This window comes from Lynx canadensis, chromosome A2 (genome assembly GCF_007474595.2).
Source record: "Lynx canadensis isolate LIC74 chromosome A2, mLynCan4.pri.v2, whole genome shotgun sequence".
NCBI classification, from domain to species: Eukaryota; Metazoa; Chordata; class Mammalia; order Carnivora; family Felidae; genus Lynx; species Lynx canadensis.
In genome coordinates, this window is record NC_044304.2 from 163,012,625 (window position 1) to 163,038,307 (window position 25,683).

The 25,683-nt window shown below is 50.1% G+C and overlaps 1 protein-coding gene across 2 annotated transcripts; it reads right to left on the bottom strand.

Moving 5' to 3' along the window:
* Positions 1-171: 171 nt before the first annotated feature.
* On the bottom strand, positions 172-19,921 carry GBX1 (gastrulation brain homeobox 1). Of its 2 annotated transcripts, XR_003967323.1 has the most exons (3): positions 19,381-19,921; positions 2,288-2,983; positions 172-1,015 (listed from the first exon to the last, which is right to left on the bottom strand). XR_003967323.1 is itself a non-coding variant. In XM_030308839.1 (2 exons), the coding sequence occupies exons 1-2, from the start codon at positions 19,919-19,921 to the stop codon at positions 2,430-2,432; spliced, it is 1,095 nt and encodes a 364-aa protein (XP_030164699.1). In that variant the 3' UTR covers positions 2,182-2,429. The 2 variants fall into 2 exon arrangements, 1 of the variants encoding a protein (XP_030164699.1); XM_030308839.1 differs by lacking the exon at positions 172-1,015 and having other exon boundaries at positions 2,182-2,983.
* Between the last annotated feature and the right edge of the window lie 5,762 nt (positions 19,922-25,683).

Below are 25,683 nucleotides of genomic sequence, written 5' to 3' on the forward strand. Positions count from 1 at the left end.
GATTGTATTTTCTTGGTCCGCAGCCCTTTTGCAAGGCTGATAAGAGCCTTAGGCAAAGATCAGGGTAGAACAGAAATAGGGCCTTTGGTATGTATAAGAAGGGGCTCCTGGGCTCAGAAACATACTAGCAATAATCAACTTTCTTATTTTCCCTAAGGAAAACAAGCTGCTTAACTGGCTGAGTACTGTCCAGTATAGTTTAGGAGGCTTCATAGTAAATCCAGAAAAAAGTGGCAAATCAGGGCCTCGGTTTCCCCCCAGCCTCCTTCCCTCAGGCACAGCACCAGAGAACGTCTGCTCTAGCCCTAGACCTGTGGACATGAATTCCCGACCGCCAAAGTGACAATAGCGCCTGTGATCCTCAACCACTGCCTGGCCTGGCCCCTAAAAAGCATCTAATCTCATAGGTTCCCTTCGTGGGCAGAGACAGCCTCAATCTAGATCGGGAATGGGGCTGGTCCGCACTACTTTTTTTAACCTAATTTTCAAGCCTTGCTGGATTTTAGCCAAATAGCAGCCTGGACCCCTGCATCCGAGCTGGGGAACCGCGACCCTGTTGCGAATAACCGGTCACAGCCCCGGCTTGCTGTTTGGTTGCCAAAACCAGCTAGGAGAAAGGAACTGCCAAGGAAAGCCTGTCTTCATCATACGAGGCGCTCAGCAGATGTTTGAGTAAATACTGGTTGGCCTGCCATCCTAGGAATCAGGAACAGCAGCAGTTTTCCACGGAAGGTGAGGGGGCCGGCCAGGTATTTGAGCTTGTGTTTCCCTCCCTGACCTTAATCTTCTGAGTGTCCTAGCCTCACTCCTCGCTCTGCCCATTTTTCTTCTCGGCGGCTCTGTTCTCTCCCCTAGCTGTCCTCCCAGATCAGTGCAGGTCAGGTTTCTTCCCAAGAAGCCCCGCTTACCATGATCCCAACTTCAGCTGGTTTCTGTAATAATCCTCTTTCCCCAATGTCTGTGCAGGCGTGTCTGTGCAGCCCCGCTCCACAGTTGGTACAGGATAGTAGCCCTTCTGTGAAGGTGGGGGAAATGGCAAATAGCTTTAGTTTGTCTTCTTTCGCTCACAGGATACCCGGTTTCTTGCAAGTGCCCCTGAAGTCTCTTATCCTCACGTTTACTTGGTCCCCCTAACTAGCTCTTAGAATCCCAACCCCCAAGCTCCCAGGTCCGGTCTCTGTAGCTTCTCCTACAGTACACACGTCCAGAACCATCATTCCTTCCTGCCTCATCCGTTTTGCGGGGGGGGGGGGGGGCCTCTCAACCAATGTCGTTTCATAACAGAAGAGGATCTGGTACCCCAACCTTGGTAAAACACGCGATGGGGAGGAAGAGACACCAGTTAACGCAGTACGAACAGAGAACCAGAAAGGAGTCGTGCTCCGGGCCCTCACATCTGAAATACCAAAGTGCGGCAGAGATGGACTAAGCTGCTGCGTCCTCTGCCGGGAAGAAGTCGTGAGCTCGCGGATGACACCGGCGCACCCCCCAAACTGCCCTGCCTAGTCACTGACGGGACTGCCAGCGTCTACCTAGTTGGGGCCTGGCCGTACGCCAGCTAAATAAACTAGGGTCAAGTACTCATTTCCCCTCGTAACGCAAAAGGGAGTGGATCTTCCGTTCTCAAGTCTGCCAGCTCTTCCAAAGAGAAGAGAGCAGAGATGAAGAAGCTTGCCTGTTTAATGGGTAAAGAGAAAAGAAGTGTTGTGCTGGGAACGTGAGGCCTAGGTGCGGACTGTGGGAGGTACCGGGACGGGGAAGGACAGAAGTGAAGGTAGTTTACGTGGGGGGAGATGGTGCGAGCCGAAGGTTTTCTAAGGAGGCTGGTGACAGTTTCATTCTGTTTCTTTGCATGCCCTTGCGCTACAGACAGGCCAGACCGCGCCCACAAGGCAGTAAGAGGGAACTGAACTCTGGCTAATGATGACGGAACATCGAACTTTCCCAGTCTCTCTCAGGGGTGCAGACAGACAGAGGCAGATAGCTCCATATATACAAACTTTACAGAAAATAAATAAGGAGCTGTGATCAGCTTGGCTAGGCATCACCCTGGATTCTTTCCACCCCTGTGAGCAGTAATCCCAGGGCATTAGTGGGAAGCTTTCAGGCCCTTGGAGGGTGAGAACCCACCCCCTCCCCAGGAGTCCGTCTCCCCCCCCCCCCCCCCCGCAACAGCTCCGCAGTGATGAGGACTCAAGCCCCGTTATCTCTGAAGCCCCCGGTCTGAGGATCCCTGGAATAGGCTCAGGGCCAGGGGCCCAGGTCTCAGGTTGCCAGGAGAGCGTACCTAGCGCTAAGTTAGTTGCCGACGGAGCCCTCTCCCAGGGCAGCATCGTAGCAGCAGCCCCGCTGGTCCGCAGAACCCTAACCCAGTCTCAGAGCAGACTCGGGGACAGATCGGCTGCCTTCCAGGATCCTTGGGAGCCCCTTCAGGGCCGGGCGCCCTGTTCCATTTGTTGGTGCTGGCTCCGTACAGCAAACCTGTTGACATGCACAGGTATGGGGACAACAATCTTGGGGTTTCTCACGGGCTCCCCGGAACGGCTGCTCACGTTGCCAGCTTTGATGCGCTTCCACTTGGCCCGCCGATTCTGAAACCAGATCTTGACCTGCACCTCACTGAGCTTGAGGGCGTGGGCGATCTGGGAACGCTCTGTCAAGCTCAGGTATTTCTTGCAGTGGAACTCCTTCTCCAATTCCAAAAGCTGCTCACTGGTAAATGCCGTGCGGCGCCGTCGGCTTTTGCCCCCAGGAGCTGTGACTCCAGCTGCCACTGGTGCCCCCTCCTCAGCTCCAGTCCCCAGGCTTCCCTTTAGCTTCGGTTTAGGTCCCAGGAGAGCCCCTGGGCCCCCTGCAGAACTGTCCAGGAAACCGTCGTCCTCGCTGTCACCGCCTGAGCCCTCTTCCTCCTGTTCGCTGCCTGCCGGGTCTCCTGCTGGTGCCTCCAGCTTCTCCTCATCTGAGCTGTACACCTTCCCCTCTGCTGTGGGGAGCGAAAACCAACGGATGGGGAAGGAGCAGGCAAGGAAAAGGCAGACAGGTTGGAGGAGGCACGTGGAACCAGGGCCGGGCACGGACAGGATGACGGCAGGAGGGCACGAGACGTGGAAGGGAGGAGATGGGGAGGAGGGGAGACAAGGACGGCACATCCAGGACATGGGGTGGGGAAGAGGTTCAGGGAAGACAAAGAGATGGAAAGAGAGCTATTAACCAGCACAGATTTCACTACAGCAAAGTGGGGGGAGGCAGTAAGTGCATATCAAAGGAATGTCATTCCCAGGACTGTGACCCAACTTTACCACCCGCCCCCCCACCTCTTTCTCCCTGCCCACTACCTTCCCAGCTTTCTCCAAACCCAGACCAAGCACTTTCCACTCCTTCACCACCCCTCCAGATCCAGACTGCACAGCCTCAGGCCCTAGAATGAAGCAGTGTGGGGCCCGGCCTAGGAGCCTTTCTGTTACTATGGGCAGGAGGAAGCCGTGTAGAAGGATGCGCTTCTGCAGGATAGAGGGGGGACATCACACTGCGGCCTTTGTTACTCTCCTAGGAATCCTCACCCGCCCCAGTGCTAAACTGTCTCCCCACCTTCCCTCTTCCCTAGATCTAGAATCTTAGAATCTCATTTCCAGATGGAAACCTAAGGGTCATCTGATTCCCCATCCCCACCGATCCCCAAATCTGGGCCCAAGAAATATTATCAAAGGATTTCCTTACCCCAAAGAGGTTTCCTTACCCCTACTTCTAATTCTTGACCAGATCATCCAGCCCAGAATGGGGAGCCCTCCCAGGGCCACCTTATCTGTGGCCAGATTTTTCTTCCAATCGCTTAGCCCTCTTAGTCCCCTTTTCATCCTTCCCCTACTCCTTAATTATAAAATGATATCTTCTCTTTCCCACCTTCCCTCTTTCCCAACCAAGGATGCTTGAGCAGCATAAACACCTGCTTTCTGCTCAAGTTCAGAATCCTGAGGCCCCTGAGCTTGACATCAGCTGGAGGAACTGGAGGGAATACGGGAGGAGACGAAGAAAGAGAAGTGCAACAAGGGAAAATACAGATAGGAAAATGGTAAAATAAATTTTGGCTCATTTAGTAGATTACTGATTATTTGTAATCAGCCATATGAAGCATTTCAAATCCGTGTGTAATTCTAATACTTAATCATTGGTTTTACTCCTGCCCACTGTTTTGTCAGAACTGCAAAGAACGCATTACAAATATTTTCAGTAGTTGAGTTGTAAAACTGCCTTGTTTGCTGCCCAAAGGGCCAATAAGCAGTGAAACAAAAACTCAAAAGAAAGCCAACCAATAGGAAAGAGAACAAGAGTAAACTGAACAGTCAGCTTTTTACCATCCGGTTGATGTGTGAAGAGGGCAGGATTCTGTAAGTGCCGGAGTGCATCTATCTATAACCACCACACATCACACGGACACGCAGAAGATCTGAGGTGGAAAATACGGCCCGAAGTAAAATAACTTCAGGGAGCGGTGAAATGCTTTAAAGGGGAAACGTGTGTGCAGGTGCCTACGGGGCTAGAACACCTCCCAGCACACCTCCCCACCTGCCTGTGCTCCAGAAGGAACTTCTCAGCGTCTCAAGGACCAGCCCAGTAACTTTCCCCTTCCCCATCCCCAGGGTCGTCCTTTCCCTTGCCTGACGCAATCAATCTACGCCTGTTTCTTTTCCTTGAGAACCATGTTTACACTCTCCTTAGAGGCCAGAATTGTCAGCCCACCTCCGATTACCCACCACCGTCACAGTCAGCTGCTGCGCATCTCAAGGACATTTTTATCCCCAGGCCCTGCCTTTCCTTCCTTTCGTGCTTCATTCTATCTGACTTCAAAACCCGTGTGGCATACCCTAGTTTAGGCTCACCCAGCCTTCCCATGTTCCTTCTGTTTGTTGCTTTTCATTAGCAAGGATGCTCTATTCTCTTTGGCTGCTGGTCTGAGCTTCTCAGCACCCGCTCCACGTGGTGTCACCCGCTCCACGTGGTGTCTCGATATCCCTCCTCACATCCTCCCCTCTCGGTCCACACTTTCTCCCGTCCCTCCTTCCTGGCCAAGTACGTTTTGTTTTCTGCAACAGTCACATCCTTGGCTTCCTCCTTCGCGTCGCCAACGGTTCCTCCTCACACCCCTTTCCGTTTCCACGCACCTCAAACTTAACATGTCCCAAACTGAACTCCTGACCTCTCCCCCAAACCAGCTCTTCGCCATCTGCACCCATGAATTTCCCGGCTTGGTTAATGGTAGCTCCGTCCTCCTTGTGGTTCAGATCAATCCTTCACTCCTCTCTCTCACAACCCATGCCCGATCCCAGAGCCTGACCTTCTCACCACCTCCTCTGCGACCACTAATCCAAGTCAGCATCATGTCTTGCCCAGTTCATCGACCTTTTCTCCAAACTGGTTTCCCTGCTTCTGCCTGCCCTGCCCTCCCCCTCTGCCAGCTTATTCTTCTGTTCGGAATACTAGGCTCTTCATCTAGATTTTTGCGCTGGCTCATTTCCTGCCTCCTTCAGGTCCTTGCTTTACCAAGGAGATGTTCCCTGATCATCTTTTAAAAATGACAACTCCCTAAACAAACAAACAAACAACTCCCAGTATTCCTATCTACCTTTTCTGCTTTATTTGTTGCTACAGTACATGTCACCAATTTTATTTGTTTATTTTATTGACTGTCTTTTCCTATTAGAATATAAGCTTCATGAAGGTAGGGATTTTTAATACATTTTTTTCACTGCTGTATCTTCAGCATCTAGGAAATCAACTGCACAGAGTAGGCACCTAATAAATATTTGTTGACTAAATAAAAACCTATTCCCAGCACTTTCTCCCTTCCTCCCTCTCTCCCACTTCTATTTATTTATTTATTTATTGATTGATTGATTGATTGTTTAATATTTCTTTTTGAGAGAGACAGAGCTTGAGGAGGGGAGAGGCAGAGAGACAGAAGGAGACACAGAATCTGAAGAAGGCTCCAGGCTCTGAGCTGTCAGCACAGAGCCCGACACGGGGTTCGAACTCATGAACCACGAGATCATGACCTGAGCCGAAGTTGGACGCTTAACCGACTGAGCCACCCAGGCGCCCTTCTCTCTCCCACTTCTATCTCTGTTCTTCCTTTCCCAACCCTCTCCTAAAATATTCCCCACAACTCCACCCCATCCAGTGCCCAGAAGACATCCTCTCCATGAGTATGATTCTATCCACTTTTCAGTATGCCCTCTGATCTCACATTGGCTGGAGAGAAAGCCATATGCAGTGGGAATCTATAGGGTCTTATGCTAAAAGAAAGGAGGGGAAACCCCTCATTACTATATACATCATTACCAAATACATGAAGATGAAGTGAACATACATCATTACTAAATCCTTGAACTTGCAATTTTTAAAACATGGTTTGTAGTAAATAACAAAAAGAATAAAAGCTTGTAAAAACGCAGCCTAACACTACAATATTTTAAACAGCTGCTAAAAAGGCAGAAACTGGATTTCAGGGCCTGAAGGGTGAAATCATTTAGCACAGCTCCGAGCACCCAGGGGGCGTCCCATAAATCTAAACTGATGGTGATTGAGACGAGGCTCCCAGCTTCCTTGATCTGGCAGGGCCCCCTGAGATCATATCATCTATCCCTCTGTCTTCAGACAGATTCCATAAAACCAAGCCCACATAAGCAGGCCTCCCTCAGTGCTGCTTTTAAAGCCATACATGGGGCACAGGTTCACAACCTCTCTTGGTTACTCGATCCCGGTGGGATGCCGAGTGACAGGGGCCAGAGTTTCTCTCTGAGCCTTTATAATCATGACATCGAGGGCTCTGATAAGGAACTCTTGGAGGCAGCCGGGGGCGGGGCAATAGGAGAAAGCCACGGGAGGGGGAAATACAGCTTGACCCTCAAAGGAGAAGGTCTAGGGCAGTGAATAACACTGAGAAGTGAGAAAGAAAAGGTAAGGCCAAAGAAGGCAGAAAGAGGACTGGGACAAGAGAGAAGTGGGGTAGACGTAGTGGCAGGAGAATGAAATGATGAATCGGAGAAAGTCAAAGGGCTGGAAAGTCGAAAGAAGGGGTAGAAAATAGGGGGGGGGAAGAGCAAAACGCTTAAAAAATCACACCCCTGCCTTTCTCCCCCCAAACATTGCTGCATCTGGAGCAAAACAAAACATTTTCACCCTGCCACATGTTCTTTGCTCCACTAAGACAGAGCACTTTAAGAATCACTGCCCAAAGTGAAGGAGACACATTCAAAAGAATTGGGTGAGGCAAAAAGGGAGACCAACCCTTAACAACGTACCAATCCTGCGGCACCGAGGTGGCATCCACTTCGTGAGTTCTGCTCAGGTCATGATTTCGTAGCTGTGGGACTGGGGCTCCACACTGCACGTGAGCATGGGGCCTGCTTAAGGTTCTCTTGCTCGCTCTCTGCCCCTCCCCAGCTTGTGTGCACGTGCACACTCTCTCAAAAACAAAACAATATAGTAATCCTGAAACAGCTTACTCTTTTCTAATGGATGAGCTACAAAATAAATGCAAGCTATTTTATTTTATCTGATTTGTAATGAATATTAATGGTAAATATAATCAAACGAGATAAAACAAACTGCACGTAGAAAAACGTGTTATTGACTAAAAACTGACAGAAGCAAATCTTTTTAATAAAATTTCTAATTGCAAAATTTGATTTAGAATAATTGGGCTTGGTAGATATAATGTCCATAAAAGTAAATTACTAATTGCAGACGCTATAACCGGTTGATATGAACAAAAAACTTGATCCATAAGATAAGACCTCATTGAAAATTTTACATGGGAAATAATGATTCTGATGAGAATAATTTCAGCAGAAGAAAAAAGTTTTAATTGGAAACAATCTGACTATGTACATAGCTAGGCCAAACAGAAAGGTTCTGTTCTTTGCGTATGAAAGTGATGTTATTGGTGACATAAGAGGATGCTGAGTTTTCAGCTTACTCCTTACGTGTAAGCCTAGGATCAGAAAGAAGTGTGGTGTCTATCCTATGAGTGTGGGGCAGATCAGTTACGAGGAAATATCTAGAGTTCTTACGAATTCTCACGGTGGATGTGATTATCCTAAGAACCAGAAATCAGAAGGTTTATGACACAATTACTTGTCAAGTCCATGCCGAGAGTATACTTCCCACTCCAGAGAGCAGTATTCAGGCTCCAGGGACACATCTGCGTGGGGCCTTCCTTCCAAGAGGGCACCAGAGGTACAGAAAAGCTCATCTTATGAGCGGGTCTGGTCAGGCTGGGGAAGAAATCAAGGGCCAAAGAACCCCCGGTAGATACTCTCCAGGAGAAAAAATAAATAGCACCAGACTTGCACCATCTAGAGCTGTGGTCACCAAGAAGGGTGGGCTGGGCCTGGGCTGTGGTGCAGACAACCACCCAAGGAGTGGAAAACCACTTTAGACCCCAGCTATGGGAACTCACAGAGCCCCTGTGCTGTCCCTCATCCATCCTGTTCTGTTTCACCTTCTATAAAATCAACAGCCTTTATTATTCACTGAAGAGAAGTCTCTCTCTCTCATGATACTCAGTTCTGACTTCCCTCTACTTCCAAAACAACTACCCTCACACACCCCGAACTACTGTCAGGGTAGTAAGTCTCCTCCCGAGTCAACTACTCAGCTCCCTGAATACAGAAACAATTTTGCGTGAGGTCAAAAGGTAGAAAGAAACTCAGGTCACCCCTCAAAAAAAGAGGTATGTTTGCCACCATTCTCGTTTCCAAATCTTCATCATGATGTCCAGCACGGAATTATTTCTCTGTTCTTTGTGGAGACAGTACTTTCTCTCGTCATTTACGGCAATTAGCTCACTTTCAATTTATTTTTCACTCATCCCCTTTCATGCCACCACCCCTTCCTATAACTTTTGGTGCAATAAGGAAAATTCATTTTTACTTTCTGTCTCTCCACTCTCCCACGACCCTTCAGCACTCCTTACTCCAAATTGACTTGAGAGTCTTCTCTACACCACTGTCGTCCAGGACCCCTCCCACCTTCATGACGAGCTCAGGGCAATTTCCCCACCACTCCAAGCTCAGAGTTCCTCTCATGGCATACCAACACTGTCATTGCCAAGGGCACCCTTGTAAACGTTGATGTTCCAAAACATCTCCACGCTTACTGTTTACCTTTAAGCAACTCGCTGAAATAGAGTAGACCTATTAGTAGCACTAACGGAGGGCTTGGCAACCTTATTTCAGGTGAAAACACGGAGTTTCAGAAAGATTAAATGATTTTCCTAAGTCACGCAGCTAGAGATAGATTAATGTCTAGAACCTTGGTCTCCTAAATCTCCAACCAATGCTCCTTCTATCCTTTCCAGCAAAATATCTTCTTTTCCCTTCGCACTTGAAGTAAATGCCCAGACGCCTCATCAGATAACCTTCCCACCAAACCTGGTTTTAGTTAGATCTCATCCCCTTCACTTATCACTGCAGAGCTCCAGCCTCATCATTAATATCTTCCCTTACCATGCTCAGAGAAGGCTCTTACACTTGCCATATGAGAGGCCTCACTTACCAAATTTCACCTTTGTCCTTAATAGGCTATTTCTCCCATCATTCCCCAAGACAAAATTCCTACCAGATCAATTTTTTCTGTCCTTATTGTTTGTATGATGTAATCTTACCAATCGGCATTCCTTTTATTTAGAAATGTATTCTTTCATTAAAAAATTTTTTAAATGTTTGTTTACTTTTGAGAGAGAGACAGAGAGACGGAGCACGAGCAGGGGAGGGGTGGAGAGAGAGGGAGACACAGAATCCAAAGCAGGCTCCAGGCTCCGAGCTGTCAGCACAGAGCCCGATGTGGGGCGGGGCTTGAACCCACGAGCTGTAAGATCATGACCTGAGCCGAAGTCAGACGCTTAACCAACTAAGCCACCCAGGCACCCCTGTATTTTTTCATTTAAAAAATAGTATCACCAAATTATGGAAACAGTTTTGTTTTACTATCCATTTCTTTTTCTAGCTTCTAGTTTACAAATATCTCCATCATCCCTCAAGTACAGCTCTTTCTTGTACAGGACTCAGCCTCACTGAGGAATAGACATTTTTCTACCGTGCCCATCTCTCCACCTCGTTCATTACAGAGCTCTCTTCAGTGCTCCGCTCTCCCTGTCTCTTCCCTCACTCTTAGGAGTACTTAGTGAGCCAGGGAGAAGGCTTTCCTCCCTAATACTGGAAGGGAGTTAAGGTAGATTCTTTCTTTTGGGTTGAGGTAGACATCTGTTTGGGATTTATTTTTGTCTGCTCAGCACCCGTCCCTCCCTCCCTTTGGGCACCGCTTTTCATCAACTACCCAGTACGGTGGCCTGTCCGTCGCATTTCCCCGCCTTCACGGCCGTGCAGCACGTGGCCTGGATCTGACCAATCCTAACATCCCATCTCTCCCATCTGCCAGGAGACTGGACTCCAGTGAATCGGTCACTCTAGAATTTTGTGTGTGTTAGAATCCACTGGGGTCTCAAGCTCGGACTGTAAAAATTCAGAGCTGCTTATGCTTGTGCCCTTTCTCACCTCTCTTAAAGACGGAATGTGGCAAAGCCTCTTTCCTTCAGCCAAGTGAAAGGAAAAAAAAGATCTAACAGATACTGTTTGCATTTTCGGATCCACTCAACTCCTATACTTAGAACCACGTGAATCCATAAATGCCCATTTTAGCTTAGAGTTGAGCTACTGTCACCTGCAACCCAAAGAGCTCTGACCGCACCCCGTGCTGTAACTGCAAGTGACAAGAATCGCATGACTCCGGGGAAAGTAAGCCTCTCCGCCTCACTCCACAGCAATCCCATCCAAAACAGTGTTTCCGCATTACCTGAAATTATTCATAATAACGCCACCTAATATTCCACCAGTTTGAAATTCATGTGGACTTTAAAAAATCTCCTTAATCCATCTGAGTGTGAATTACTTTAATCCAATAGCTTTGCTCTTAACGTCAAGGCGAGATCAGACATATGAGGGAACAGGAATTCGGGTGAGGAAAGGAGGAGAGGTGTTTTTTAATATACACACAATGTAAAGAAAAGAACAGGCTCCGGTGGGACACGGAAGGAAGGTGTTGGGTAGTCTTGGCTTCTACAGAGAATGCCGAAATGTGAGACAGAGACATCAAAGGAGGGGGAAAGAGCCAAAGGAAAAAATGGGACATCTACCCTCATCCGCTGCATACATTGGTTCTCTCCCGGCATTCACTTCTCAGGATACAGTGCTATTTCTAGCATTACTTCCAGACTTATTTCTCCCTATCAGCACAAAGGGTGTCACCTATCCTATACGATTCTAGTAAAGAAGTCTTCCACAACTTAATTCCCAGGTAGGCTCCCCATCCGTTTCCAGTACACGGACGACACCAGGAATTTCTTGCACACCTATTACTTGAGGATGCTGAACAACATCTTCTCATCTAATCCCTAACTCTGTGAGGTTAAGTATCGTTGCCCCATTTTGCTGGTGAGGAAACTGTGACTGAGTATGCTGCTGTTAATATCTGTCTCGCGAAGAAAGGGTAGCACCGAGATCTGTATCCAAAGCCCCTGCTCGTCCCGCTGTGCAGCACCACATCTCTTTGTGCACACTGGATTGCCGTGGCACCCTAGCACAAATACTGTACCAGCTGAAGACGTAACAGAGAAGGCCAGGAACGGGCTCCACAACACGGCTTCTCTTTTTCTCACTCCCTCATGGGCACTCCTTCCTTCCTCACCAGGTAAACTCAGGCACAACTGATCCCCAATTTTTTAAAGTTTTGTTGTTGTTGTTGTTGTGTATTTATTAACTTATTTAGAGAGGGAAGGAGGAAGGGGGAGAGAGAGCGCGAGAGAATGAGAACAAGAACGGGGAAGGGACAGAGGAAGAGAGAGAATCTTAAGCGGGCTCCAAACCCAGCACAGAGCCAGATGCTTGGTCTCACAATCGTGAGATCGTGGTCTGAGCCGAAATCAAGACTCAGACGCTTAACCGACTAAGCCACCCAGGGGCTCCCATCCCAAATTTTTTTGGCCTTGATAAGATCACTCACCTTCATCAGACGTTTCTCGGACAACTGTACACAGCCATAGCTCTGATAACACCTCCCCAATCCCAGAGGACAAGACCTCCACTATCCTCAAGCCCAGCCCCGATTTCGCCCCAAGATGTACATATCCCAGCCTGCCTCCTTTTCAGCGGCCACGACAATTCAGCACTGAGAAGTACAGAATTTCCCCCAACCCCTTTGCTCAGGATGCCTTTTTTCCCCCAAAGGAAACAATTAATTAATAAACGTATCCTTACAGATAAAACGATTGTAGAGCTGGAAGTGACCTTGGAGATCATCTAAGTCAAACCCCTAATGGTACTGATGAGGAAGTTAAGACATAGACGGTGTGAGTTGGCCAGGATCCCTCAGTCACACGTTTCTAGTATCTACGCATAACGTGTAGAAGGGCTGTCACCAATTCCAGCACAAAGTGCTTCTTACCTTCACTCTCAGGATAATTTCGTCTTCCTCCCTCCTTCTAGTATACTTCTGCACTATACTTCTCTTCCCATTGCTCCCAATGCAGACTTCCATTTTCTCCATTGCTTCCGTTGTAATTCCATCTCCTCCGTAATCCGGTCAAGAAATCCATCTCCCTTCACCCCCAGTTCAGAAGCATTTTTTTCTGCTTCTCCCATGCTCATTTTTCACACAGTGCTCTTTCCTCCTCATAACCCTAGTCTCTCTGAGTCCCTGCAGCCCCCTTGCTTCTAATACAGATTTTTCATGTCATCACTTGAAGGTTATTCCTTTCCCTTCCACAATGGGAAGGGAATGAAGACATTGCTTCACAACTAGTTGTAGTACTGTGTTGTCTCTTCCTACCACAACTCAGTTCAACTTGTGTAAGTCCGCTGTTCCATCACACCAAATTCAAGCATCTCTTCTCCCCACACTCTTTCTCCCAATTAACACATCAGTGTTTCTAAGCTGACAACTTGCTCCCAGCATGACCGTATCGCCAACGAAAAACCCAAGCCTTTTCTCCATCACTCCCACATCCAGACCTCTTGCCTCATCATCGCTACCACTGTAGCCATGAGCACCACCACCTGCATAGACAGTGCCATCCTTTCCATTGGTTCGGGGTTTCTTCTCTCCTACCCCAGCATGGGGCATTTTCCTATTCCCTCTAGATAAAAATCCTCTCCCACCAACCCCTTTCCCTGCCATCAGTCCTACTTAAGTTTCTCTTGTTGCACATCTGCTCCATCATGCTCGTTTCCATTTCCCAATTCCCAGCTTCGGTTGAGGCAAAGCTCCTTCTTTCCCCATTACTTTCAAGGCAAAATTCTTGCCTATAGCTTCCCATCGTGACATTACTCTCAATGCAAAGCACTTCGTTCATCATGTCACGTTCCTCCTTTCCAATTAAAATATTTCCCCTTCATTATTCCAATTACTTCCTTGCTCCCATTATTCCCAGTATAGACTATTTATGCCCATCATTCTGAGTATAAGAATTACCCTCCTAATCATCTAAATATATATCTCCATATTTACATACGCCACTGCAGAGATCCCCCTTCTCTATTCCAACCCTCCCAAGTGTTACTTGCACAATGGTATAAGGCACCTCAATATCCCATTCTAATCCTCCGGATACAATTTTCCTCTTGTCATTTCTAAGATCTCTGTCCCTCAACTAGGGGTTCTTAACACTGTTTGTGCCATGAACTCCTTGGCAGTCTGATACAACCTGTGAATCCCTTCTCAGAATAATGTTTTTTAGGTGTATAACATAAAACACATAGGATTACATGAGAAGCTAATTATATAAAAATGCAGTTTTCAGATATTTAAAAATGCATTTGTGTTATAATCATATACGCTTGTTAATTCTTTGAACAAGATGCCTCCAAAGACTATATAAACTTATAAGAAAGCATCTGTAATTTCTATTGATGACAAAAATCTCAGTTACTGCTGAAACTACTATCGTTTCTGGCCTACACTCGTAATTAAAGAAAATGCCAACTTTTAGTTAGGAATAAAGTAAAAATAAAGATGTAATTTTTCCCCTACTAATAATTAACGGATCCCTTTACAAGGGGCCCATGAAATGCACTGAAGCTAGAAAAACAAGCTTTTATTCTATGGAATTGACAGAGACATTAAAACTAATCTGGGGGCGCCTGTGTGGCTCAGTCGGTTGAGCGTCCGACTTCGGCTCAGGTCATGGTCTCACGGTCCGTGAGTTCGAGCCCTGCGTCAGGCTCTGTGCTGGCAGCTCCGAGCCTGGAGCCTGCTTCCGATTCCGTGTCTCCCCTCTCTCTGCCCCTCCCCCACTCATGCTCTGTCTGTCTCAGAAATAAATGATTAAAAAAATTTTTTTTTAAATAATCTAAATCAAAACTTTTATGTTTCAGATGAGGAAACTCAAGCTTAGAGAAGTTATAAGACTTGACTCTCCCATAGTGTCTTGAATATACTAAGCCCATAATAAACACACAATAAATGTTCCCTGAATTGAAGGCAGCAACTTGCCAAAGCTGCACAACTAATAAGTGACGAAGCTGAGACCTGAGTGCATGTGTCATGACTCCTAAATAAATGACCCTTCGATCACATTAAGTTAATGCAACACTTGCCTTTCTATAAATGTCAGTGGAGCAAACACTCTGTGTGCTCAACATTTCTAGGAAAACATGCATCTCCATTGCTTCCAAGAAAAATTTCCCTCCTAATTGTAACAGAAGTCTCTGATTCCATTTCACCTTATCATTTCCTGTTTTTCTCTCATGAGTAAATACATCTTGACAGTCATAATGGGCACCTATTCAAAAATTGGTCACCTAAAATGTTCTCTAGCTACAATTGGGTGCTTAGCGCATAGCAATCAGCCCTCAAATATCATGCTCCTAGAAAGTTTCCCTAGTCTCCTTGCATGGTTTCTGTCATTATTGCCAATCTCTATTCAGAAATCAGCAAATTTTTAATTTAGTTTTTAAAAATAACGTTCACTACACTGTCATCTCCCAGTTGGTCCCAGCATATTCTTTTTCCTGTATCATCTCAGTGTTTTCTTCTCAAATGTTTTCTTCTCTTCACCATGCTCCACACTGGCATTATCTTCCATGTGAATCTCTCACTATATGTTTATCATCCATCCAACGATTATATATGGACTCTCTGCCATCCCTCACTTAAGTCTTTGTTTTCAAGCAATCCAATTCCTTTCTCCCTGAATCATTGCTGTAAGCACCCCCAATTTAAAGTTTTCTTCTGTATTTCTACCAACGGACAGCTCTTTCCATCATTCCCCCGGCACACAGCATCACCTTCACCCATCGTTTCTGTGACGCGTATTTGCACCACGTCTGCGAGTCAGCTGGGACCTACTCTCGGTCAGAGCTCATATGCACCTTCACATACAACAGGATCACCGCTGCCCAACCCACTCCCTTTTCTCCTTTTACGGTTTACTTACTTAGAGTTTGCTACTCTCTTTTCTGCATTATTCCTAACACAGAGAAGACTTCACTATCCACCCCAATTCAAAGCTCCTTGCCCCCATCACTTTCACATGACTCTGTTCTCACGACTTTTAGATCAGTTATGTTGAGTAAAAGTCACCACTGCCCACATGAGGCTACTGACCACTTGAAACACGGCTGATGGAACTGAGATGTGCTGGGAGTATAACATACACACTGGAGACGGAAGGCAATATGGAAAGAGGATATAAAATATCTCATTAAATATTTTTATATCGATTAATGCTGAAGTAGTATCAGACATATTGGGTTTGATGAAATATGTTATTACAATTAATTTCATCTGTTTATTTCTACCTTTTTAATATGGCTAATGATTTTTTAATTATATAAATGGCTTGCTATTCTGGGCTCTTCTGTTGATTCATACTTTTAAATCTTCTCCAGGAATCCAAATTCTCTCCTCTTTTAGCACTTCCACCAAGATACCTTCCCCAATTATCCTCACCGTTGCCCACACTCTAAACCCAGAATTATTTTTAATCTACCATTCTCAATACCTTTTCTACCCATTATTTCTGAACACCGTGGGTTTTTTTTTTTGTTTTTTTGTTTTTTTTTTTTTTTTGCCTGCTAATAGAGCTTCTACCCCTGCACGCAAATCGTAATAAAGTTCTGTTTTCTTCATCATCAATTGTAGTAAGGTGGTGTCTCTCTTGAAGCAAAATTTCAAAAAAAAAGAAAAACAGTAATTCCCAAGAAAAAGAACTTCACTCATCATTCTCCAAACTGGCCTACTTTCACTATAATTTCACTTAACAGGGCTAGTAACTGTAAAATGCTAAACAAATGGAAATTAATTTCAGAGCAATGTTACCCATTCACACTGGGAGAGGAATTCCTCCTCTGTCATTTTAATGACAGCATTCTTTCTCCAAAACTCTTCTAATGTTGAGGTTTCAATCCCATTATTCAAGCAAAAACTCTCTTATTTCATACTAAATATTCTAATACAATTCCCCAAATACCCGTTTTCCCATTTTCAGCAAGGGCCATGTGTCATCACTCCCCACACTGATTCTACGTTTAACATTTCTGGAATCTCCTTTTCTTTTCTCAACTACTTAAGGAGAAAAATGAGGGCTGGCCAGGGGGATGTGAGTGGCCTGGTGAGTGATAGGAGGTGGCAGTCACAGATAAAGATCTCAGTCTCTATCCTCTGAAATCTCTCCTTACTGCTCTGCCCCACAAGCCCTACTATAAACCCTTTATGTATACCTCTTCCCAATATGACTGATTACCTTCACTCTAGCACCTCTCAGAATTCTTCCTCTGTAGGGTCTCCTTCTCATCATTCTTAGCCAAAAAAAAAAAAAAAAAAAAAGTCTTTTTTATTAAAAAAAATTTTTTTTAAGTTTATTTATTTTTGACAGAGACAGAGTGTGAGCAAGAGCTGGGGAGGGGCAGAGAGAGGGAGACACAGAATCCGAAACAGGCTCCAGGCCCCGAGCTGTCAGCACAGAGCCTGACATGGGGCTCGAACCCACGAACCATGAGATCATGACCTGGGCCGAAGTCGGACACTCAACCGACTGAGCCACCCAGGCACCCCCCCCCCAAAAAAAATTGTCTTTACTCAAAGAACAAGTGTCTTTTTATTGCTTCCAACATTTTCCTCAGATGATGATCTCTCCTTGATCATTCTCTACGTATAAATTCCAGTTTACCATCACTCCCAATATTGAAAAACCTTTTTAAAAAATTACTCCTAGTGTTGACACTTTTCCCCATTTCCTACTAGAACATTTATTTAGTTCGCTCCCAAACCTCTCAAAACAGAACTCTTTCACTCACACACACACACACACACACACACTACACTTCTGGTCCAGAGACTCTGTTCACTATTCTTACAGCCCAGGCTAGAAATCCCTTGTAACTATCTCTTCCAGCAGACAGACCTCTTCTGTCTCTTTTCTCTTTGGATAATCTGGGGACACAGCACATTTGTTGGTCCTTCCTTTCCTCTATTCCTCTTTCCTCAATATTTCTTTTCAGTTCTTTTCCTCTGCTTACTCCTCTCATTTCCTCACTCACTGTCTGCTTCTACAGCAAATATTCTATCTGCTTCAGAAAAGAGCCTCCATTCCATAAATGGGTGAAAATAACCGAGGGGACCTGAAAGGGTAGGACGAGTCTTCCCAGGGCTTAGGCAGATGCCTCCCTCAGTTCCCCTTCCCCGGGCTGCCTCCCTTTCTCCTCCCCCTCAGCTCACCTCTTCCTCAGGTATCTGCTTATTCTTCCAGCTCCTACTGCCCCCAAAGCCATCCCTCTGATGGCCCGCCTTGCTCTTTTCTACCTTAGGACTATCCTATTCTGAACATCCTCCTGATTCATTCTTCTTCCGAATGGCGTCCTGCCAGCTACTTTTCCCCTCCCCTCTGGGCCCTTTAATTTTGTGGACATTTCCTCCCACCATCCAAGAGCTGCTCTATCATTTCCTTCTGATCCTCCTTAGAAGATGCTGCTCAGACTTCAGCCACTGGACACCGCCCCCCCCCCCCCGGCCCAACCAGGTACAAAAACAACAACTGGATCCCCAAAGCCAAAATGCCCAGGGGTCAAGGGGAAAAGAAGAGGAAGACAAGCCCTGTAGCAGCGCTTGGAGTCTGGAAGGATGACGAGACCTTTGGACCATTTCAAGGAAGAGCCTAGAAACCTATCACCGGGAATTGTCTTCTCCTGGCAAAGGACAAAAGGACTCTTGGATCTCCTTCTTGCCTCTGCTAGAGTCAGCCTCCAGGCCTCCTGAGGTCACTTTCTCCCGCCAAGCTGATGTGATGAATGGTTAAGCATAGGCGGATCCATCCTCAGGCTAAAGAAGTTCAAGCTTCAGGAACCCCACACCTGCATGCAGCCCCTCTTTTCTTAAATAGAGTCCACTAAATCATGTAAGCTTTGGATCTCCTCACACCTGGATTTGCCCCTGGATAGGGGAAAGCTGTACTGGCTTCTAGGGGTTAAGGATTGACCAGGGAGGTCAGGAGGGCTCAGAGTAGTTTCATTCTAAACCGGGTTCAGCTTAACACGCCCTGCCTCCGTTGAGAGGGCATCTTCCCATGGAGGATCCAGGGTTCCTGAATTATCTCTTAGCTGAAGCTCACTGGTTCCAGAATCTTAGCTAGATTCTTGACTCCAGGCATTTGTGCCACACCCAACCCAGCCCAGCCTTTAGCCTCTCTCTTGACCTCCCAGTCAGTATTGCACCACCCAGCAGGTGCTAGGCCCCTTACTCAGTTCTTCAAGGCTTATCTCTAAATCTGCCAATTCAGAAGTGACCTCTACTACTAAGGCTGAACCGGGTCACCAAAGTGGTCGCCACTGCTTTAAGACTCTCCCTTTGCCCCTGCAATCACAGAGCCCATTTGGGGTCAACAGAGAAGCCAGAATCGCCTTCCCCTTACTGAACTGACAGCGGTCCCAATGTACCCTCACCCTGGGGTCTTGCGAGTGTCCCCAGGAATCCCACAGTTGCAGCTTCTCTATCCTCTGCAGAGAAGAAAAACGAAGGGATTCTTAAAAAGAGACATGGGAGCCAAGGCGTGAGGAGTAGAGTGTTGGGAGAAAAGGCACTAATTTGGAAGGGAGTACTGGGAAGTCTTTGGTGAGGCTTCAGGCACTCTGGAAGACAGAGCAGGGCAGCGGTTCTGGGCTCTAGAGGTGCCGTGTTTGGAACAGAACTGGAGGTGGTTCTGCAGAACCCAGCATCTGGGGGTCTGGGATTCCAGGGCTCCAGGCAGGTGCTGAGATTCTGAGCCGGCTGCTGTCTGGGATTTCCAAGTGAACGAGCCTCCCGCCCGGCGCCCTGGTCGGCCCCAGCACTTACCCGGCAGACTTGGGAAAGTCTCTGAGAAGTGCGGAGGCGGGGGCGGTGGGGGCTCTGCCACTTTCTCCCGGGCGGGCATCAGCTCCTCGGCTTCCAGCCCACCCTCGGGGCGTCGGCCACCCGGCTCGGGGTTGTTTCGGGCGGCAGTGGCGGCGGCGGCAGCGGCGGCGGCGGCGGCGAGCTCCTGGGGCCCGTAGAAGGCGTCGGGCGGCTCCGCGAAGCTGGGCAGCGCGGTGGTCAGCGCCACCATCGAGGGCACGGCCTGGCCCAGTCCCGCGCAGAACGTGTTGGTAAGGCGGCCGGCAAAGGAGGCTAGTGGGGCGAGAGGCGGGAGGCCGGCAGGCAGCGGCGCAGGGGCCAGCGCCTGCGGCAGCACCAGCGGCCGGTAGGGCATGAACATGGGATAGCCGGTGTAGAGTAAGTGGCCGGAGCGAGGCGGCGGTGGCCCGATCAGGGAGTCAATGGAGAAGGCAGTGCCCGGGCCCCCGCCGCTGCCCCCGCCGCTGCCCCCGGGGGCACCCCCGCCTCCGGCTCTCTGCATCGTGCCCGGAGCTACGGCCGCCCCGGGGCGCTCCCCTCCGGGCGCCGCCGTGCGCCCCGCGGCTCGGGCGCCCCGCGCGGACACGCAGGGCTCGCTCCCAGGCTCCCGGGCCGAGGTGGCGGCGGGGCGCGGGCTCGGCGCAGTGTGGCTCCGGCGCCGCGCTCCCTCGCTCTCATAAGGAGGGAGGGGGCGGGCGAGCGGGCGGGCTGGGGGTGTCGCCCTCCGGACTCATCCATCTTCCTCAAATTACGCTTCACTTCCTCCCTCCGCCCGCCGCCGCCGCGCCCGGCTCCGCTCCCTCCGCAGAGCCCGTTCCCAGCGGCCCGGCCGGCCGGCCCGGGACCCCGCCCGCCCCCCGCGGCCCAACCAACTATTATTAATGGAGATTGATGAGGCCGGACACGCCGCTTTGTGAAAGTTTGCGGCCGACGAGAAGGCGGCGGCAGCTGCTGGGTCGGTGCCCCTCCCTCCACCCAACCCGCCCCCCCACCCCCACTCAGCCCGCCCGGGCTGGGCGTGGACGCGGTGAGGGACGCCCGGCAAGGAGGGCACACCGCGAGGGGCGGGAGGGCGGCGGGGCCGGACCACAAAGCCCCAGGCCCCGGCCGCCGCCCGCCGCAGGACCCTGGGCCAGTCCCCGGAGTGCCTCCCGGGCCGCCCCAAGAGCAAGCCCCTGCGACGCGGGCGGGACTGGACCGCGGCGCCCCCTCGGGCGGCGAGGCGGGGACGGCAGGGGGCGCGCTCTGCCGCCGGGCGCCGCAGCTCAGGGTCCTCGTGTAGGGGCCCCTTTCCCCCTCGGTACTTTCTTCCCAGCCCCGTTCCCCTCTCCCCGGGTCTCTGTTCTCTCGACAGGGGCTCTTCCCCTTCGTCCTCGCTCCCTCCTCCGTGGCGGACTACCTCAGTTCCTCACTGTAGCCTCTGGAGGTAATTTCCTCCAGTGCCCACACTATGCCAAGTACTTACCATTCCTCTCACCTCTCCCCCTTCCCTTACGTGCTCTTCCTTCCTCCCACTCTTCCCTTTCCTGCCTTCCTTTCTATCCCTATTCCTGCCTGATTATTCCTATTTCTCATTCCCTATCCCAGTTGTTATTCTATTTTTTCTCATTTCTCACCTCTATCTGTATCTCTTGTCTGTCTGTCCGTCTATCTCTGTCTCCCTCCCTCCCTCTCTCTCTCCCTCTCTCCTGCTATTAATTTCCCTGATTGGCTCCCTGGCTCCAGCACCGCTGATGAGCCCTATTCATTCCTGGGCCTGACACTCTCGACCTGCCCTAGCTGATTGCTGGGGGCTGGCCCCAGGAGCGCTGATGAGCCCCAAGGGTCAGCAGCGCTAATTATTCGCTAATTGCAGATGACTCTACTCACCTCCCCCATTCTCAGACACAGAAATGGTAGCGTCTTTTGCCGCCCCCACCCCCAATTCCCAGCAGCGTAGTTGTCAATCTAGAGGCAAAAGTCATGGGCATTTTTGCTTGATAGGAGCCTCAGGTCAATGGGCAAGAAAGACTTAAGACAGGCAAGTCAACAGAAGAGTGACCCGAGCTTCAGGATACAGAGCAAGCCTACCTCGCTAAAATGAGGGTCACCTGGTCACTGGGAAACTGTTGGGGGCGGGGGGGGGGGGGCAGGGAGAGTCAAGCTAGTTAAAATTAATAGCAAAGCCAGGCCAGTTTAGGAAGATGCAGTCTAGATAGGGGAAGTTACTTGGCTCAGGTAAGCGTTTCTGAGCCAAGGCAGAGCAGGCAAGGGGAGAACTCTGGATCTCAGTGACGCTTGTTCAAATCAGGAGTGTCGTGGTGACCTAGTGAACACCACTGATGTCAGACTGAGGTATTAAAAAACTACTGTTTTTAATGAAAGACACCGTCACCAGAGTGGGACAGAAAAGGGGGGGGCAACCAAGAAGGGAGCTTTCTTTGGTTACGCTTGATTGACAACTCGTCAGAGTGGAAAAGGGAGAAGAGTGTGGTTTCCACGCGGTCCTGATCTCGGGCTCTACATTAAACTCATGAAACCTCTGAGAGACAAGCCTAGTGGGAAGATGTCGCCACGGAGAAAGAAGAGGTGCCTCAGCCTAGGTCTGCGAGCCCTACCTCACTACTAGCGTACTAGGATGATCTTTGTACATCCCTCTAAAGATACTCTTCGGAACCCTTTGTTGAAGTGACCACGCGCCTCACGGTACCAATATGGAAGACCAGGTTTCAAAAGTGTATTGTGCTTTGAAGATGAGAGGTCAGTACTTGGCTTGATGGCTGCACAGTGTCGGACACACAACAGAGGCTCACTGCCTTGATAAATTATTGAGGAGACTTTGGCTTACAAGCTCTGAAATTAAAGCTGAATGAGCAGTAACACCACCAGCGAATGAAGCACAAAGGAAGAGACATTTTTAAAAGGAATGGCACTCCATTTTTTTTTTACATAGGTAATAAAATTGCATAGTACAAGATTCCAAAAGCTGAAATGGGTATATATCGACACCTCTCCCTCCGACCAGCAATAAGACCTGGAGTGAAGGTCCTGTTCTGACCCCTCACTGAGCCACGTAACCTTGGCCCTTCTGACTTAACTCCATCTGTGAGAGGAAGTGATTAATTTCTACTCTGCCAACAAGCCCATGCAAGGGTCAGACATGAAGAAATGCCTTTCAAAATACCTTTCCTTCCTGTACTAAATGGACAACGAAGAGCAGAGTGGGCAAGGACAGAAGCCCCCAGGCCAGGGGCTCTCCTTTACTTTGCTATCAGTCCCCGGGAAGAAGCCGTCACTCTCAAATCTGAATAGAGCTGGCTCCTTTCTTTACCAAAGGAAAACTCTGTGCTTCTCTTACTGAATCCCTGAACAGGCCCATTGTGGGCAAGCACTTTTCTCACTGTCTCAAATAGCATTCTGCTTCTTTAATCGTCCACATGCTCGAACTTGTCCCCCTCTCACTATATTCCACCTGTTGGGTAAAGGCTCATACAGAAGAATGCTATTTTGAATCTACCCTCTCTGCTTTCGTGCCTGTATCGGACCTCACATCTGCCCTCCCCCCGCCTTTCATGGTCTGGAAGCCAGCACGTAGGGCGCTAAGAACGAAGTATTCTGAAGTCAAAGCCGACGTATCTGTACCTCCACGTCACTTATTGGCGGGAGAGTCCACTCGCGATGGGCAGCGTCGGGCCCTGCCCGCGGATGCCCTCTGGTGGCGGCAGCGCGCAGCTGCGTCACCGCGAGAGAAGTGCGGAGTACTGCAGCGCCCCCTGGCGTTGGTCTAGGAGCCGTGCGAGGGCAAAGGAACCCAGCCAGGTGAGCCTTCCTAGGGCGAGCGCGCTGGGCGCTGCTGCGGGGTATTTCAACTGTGAGGACACTGGTTGGGCGGGGCGGGGACTGTACCCAAGAATCTTCAAGTCTAGTATGCACGCGTGTAGGTTCAGGTACATTTTTTGTGTCCAGTTACTCGACCCCTGTGTGTTGTGTAAGATGCGTGCCGTCTGTGTGTGCGCACGCGTTGCACGTGGGTAGGTTCGGGGCGGGGGGGGGGGGGGTGTTGGAGGGAGGTCCGCGCCTCCAGTGCAGGGCGGAGTCCTCACGGAGGCGTGAAATTGGTTTGGAGCAAACACATTACGGAAAGCAATTACCGGGGAGAGGTTCTGAGCCCGCGGGACCCGCAGCCAGGAGGCTGGGGAGGAAGCTCCCCGGCTTGCAAGAGTGGCTGTGGATGTCTAACCCCAGAAAGGACCTTCCTAACACTGCCTGCTAGTGGGAGAACGCGTGGGGTTGGGCAACAGCCCCTCACATTGGCCACTCCGCATCACCTTTCTCCCCTTACCCCCGCCCTCCTTAAAAAGGCATCCTGCAGAGGAGCGTGCACGCTCAGACATGGCCGGAAATCCTTCTCCCTTCTTACCACTTTCCTGTCAAGCCTTCCCAAGCGCCTGCCCTTTACTGCTCACCTTCCTCAAGCCCCCAGCGCTTGCTCCCACGTGCCTTTTGCATGCACTTCATGGTCCCTTGTACTTGAACTAGTCCTTCACACGCTTGCTTTTCAGGCTAGATGGAAAAGTCACTGCGGGCAGGAAGTGGTCTCCTTCACAGCTGTACATGAGTGACTAAGACCTGGGACTCCGGGAAGCACAAAGCGAATGACGCGGGTGGGCTTAAATAAAATTTCCATCAAAACGCATAAACAACGCTCAGGAAAGCCATCCCCTTGGGAGTCGGGATTCCCCTAGAGCACTGAACACCTGTCACATGCCAACAATCCCATTTATATCCCCAGACCTGACCTTGCCCCTGGTCTCCAGACTTGTAGATCCAAAGGACCTTGTAACACAGCCTCTTTGAGACGTGTAATGGGCAGCTTCCACTTCTAGCTCCCAGAGTGATCAGCCGATTCCTCCACCCCTTGCCCGCTTCTCACCCTCCCCACCTTAGCAACGATCAGCACCACCCTCCGCCCAGTTGTTCAGCCCAAACACTGACAGGCACCCTGGGTTACGTCTCCCCCCCCCCCCCCCCACGTCCAGTCCATCAGTAGGTCTCCTCGGAGTCTTCCAACAAGGGTCCCAAGTGTCGCCTACTGCTTCCCCATCTCTGGGGACGACTCTGGACCTCAGCAGTGGCCTCCTGCTGGCCTTTGATCCTCCCCCGCCTCTCCCCAAAGCCATTCAGCAGCCAGAGAGAGCTTTCCAAACCTAAATCGGTTCATGCCACCCGCCCCCACGCCCTCCCCCCGTCTCTTCCCACTCCATTCCCATGGCTGGCTCCTCCTGGTCACGCAGGCCTCAGGTTAAATGTCACCCAGTCTCCAACAGCACTCTCTGCCAATCAGCGTTGGGCTTATCCCCCTGACACTGTTCCCTCCTCACTAGAAAGTTCACGCCAACAGGGACTAGGAGCCAGCCCCCACCCCCGCCCGTGTGCGAGGCCCTGAACCCTGGTTGGACGGACGAATGGGCACCCCCGCACCCCTCCCCCCCCACCCCGCTCCCGGGGCACCCGCACCCAGTGAGCTGAGCTCGCACACGCCCAAGCCTCGCGGGAATTGCTTCCCGACCCGGCACGCGCGCAACTTCCCCCTCTGCGGTGGGGCCGGCGCCCTCAGGACCCTGGGGGAGGGGCGGGGCTCCTCAGCCGAGAGGCCCGGCCGCGGACCCTCCCGTCAGGCGGGCCCGTCCCCCCCCCCACCCCGTCGCGCCCCGCCTCTGGAAGGCCAAACTTCCTTCCAAGCGGGAACCCGGGCCCACTCACCTCGGCGCCGACCCTCCTGGGCTTCTCTCTCGGCTTCTCTCTCGACGCCCTCTCCGGCCTCGCGCCCTCCCGGCCCCGCCCCCACCGCCTGCGTCCTCCAGGCCCCGCCCCGCAACCTGCTGCCCGCAGTTGGCGGGAAAAAGCGTGAACGCCGGCGCCTGCGCCCTCCAGGGCCCTGGGAAACCTGTCCGGCGACCCTTGACGTCACGGATCACGGTGCATTTGATTGGCCGCTGGCGTCACGGGGCGACTCTCTCTTCCTACCTGCGCTTGGGGACTAGCTGTGGGTTCTTAAAACCCTGGCCCTGCAAAGGCCTTCAGGGGCTCTCTCCTCTCTTGTTGCGCAGATGCGGCAACTTGAGCCCAGAGAGGGGAAGAGACTTAAGATCCACAACTTAATGGAAGAGTTGAGTCTAGAACCCAGGACATGTGACTCTCAGCGCCCGCTGCCGCGAAGCTAACGCGAAGGAAGGAGCAGATAGAGACGGGCGGGCGCCACGTGTGCGTCCCGTCCTCCTTGAC

What these genes read in the sequence shown, in the direction of transcription:
- GBX1 (XM_030308839.1), bottom strand. Translation starts at nt 19,921, where the DNA reads ATGCAGAGAGCCGGAGGCGGGGGTGCCCCCGGGGGCAGCGGCGGGGGC. An exon ending in GACTTTCCCAAGTCTGCCGG is followed by an intron (nt 2,984 to 19,380) that starts GTAAGTGCTGGG and finishes CGCTCCCCACAG; the next exon opens with CAGAGGGGAAGGTGTACAGC.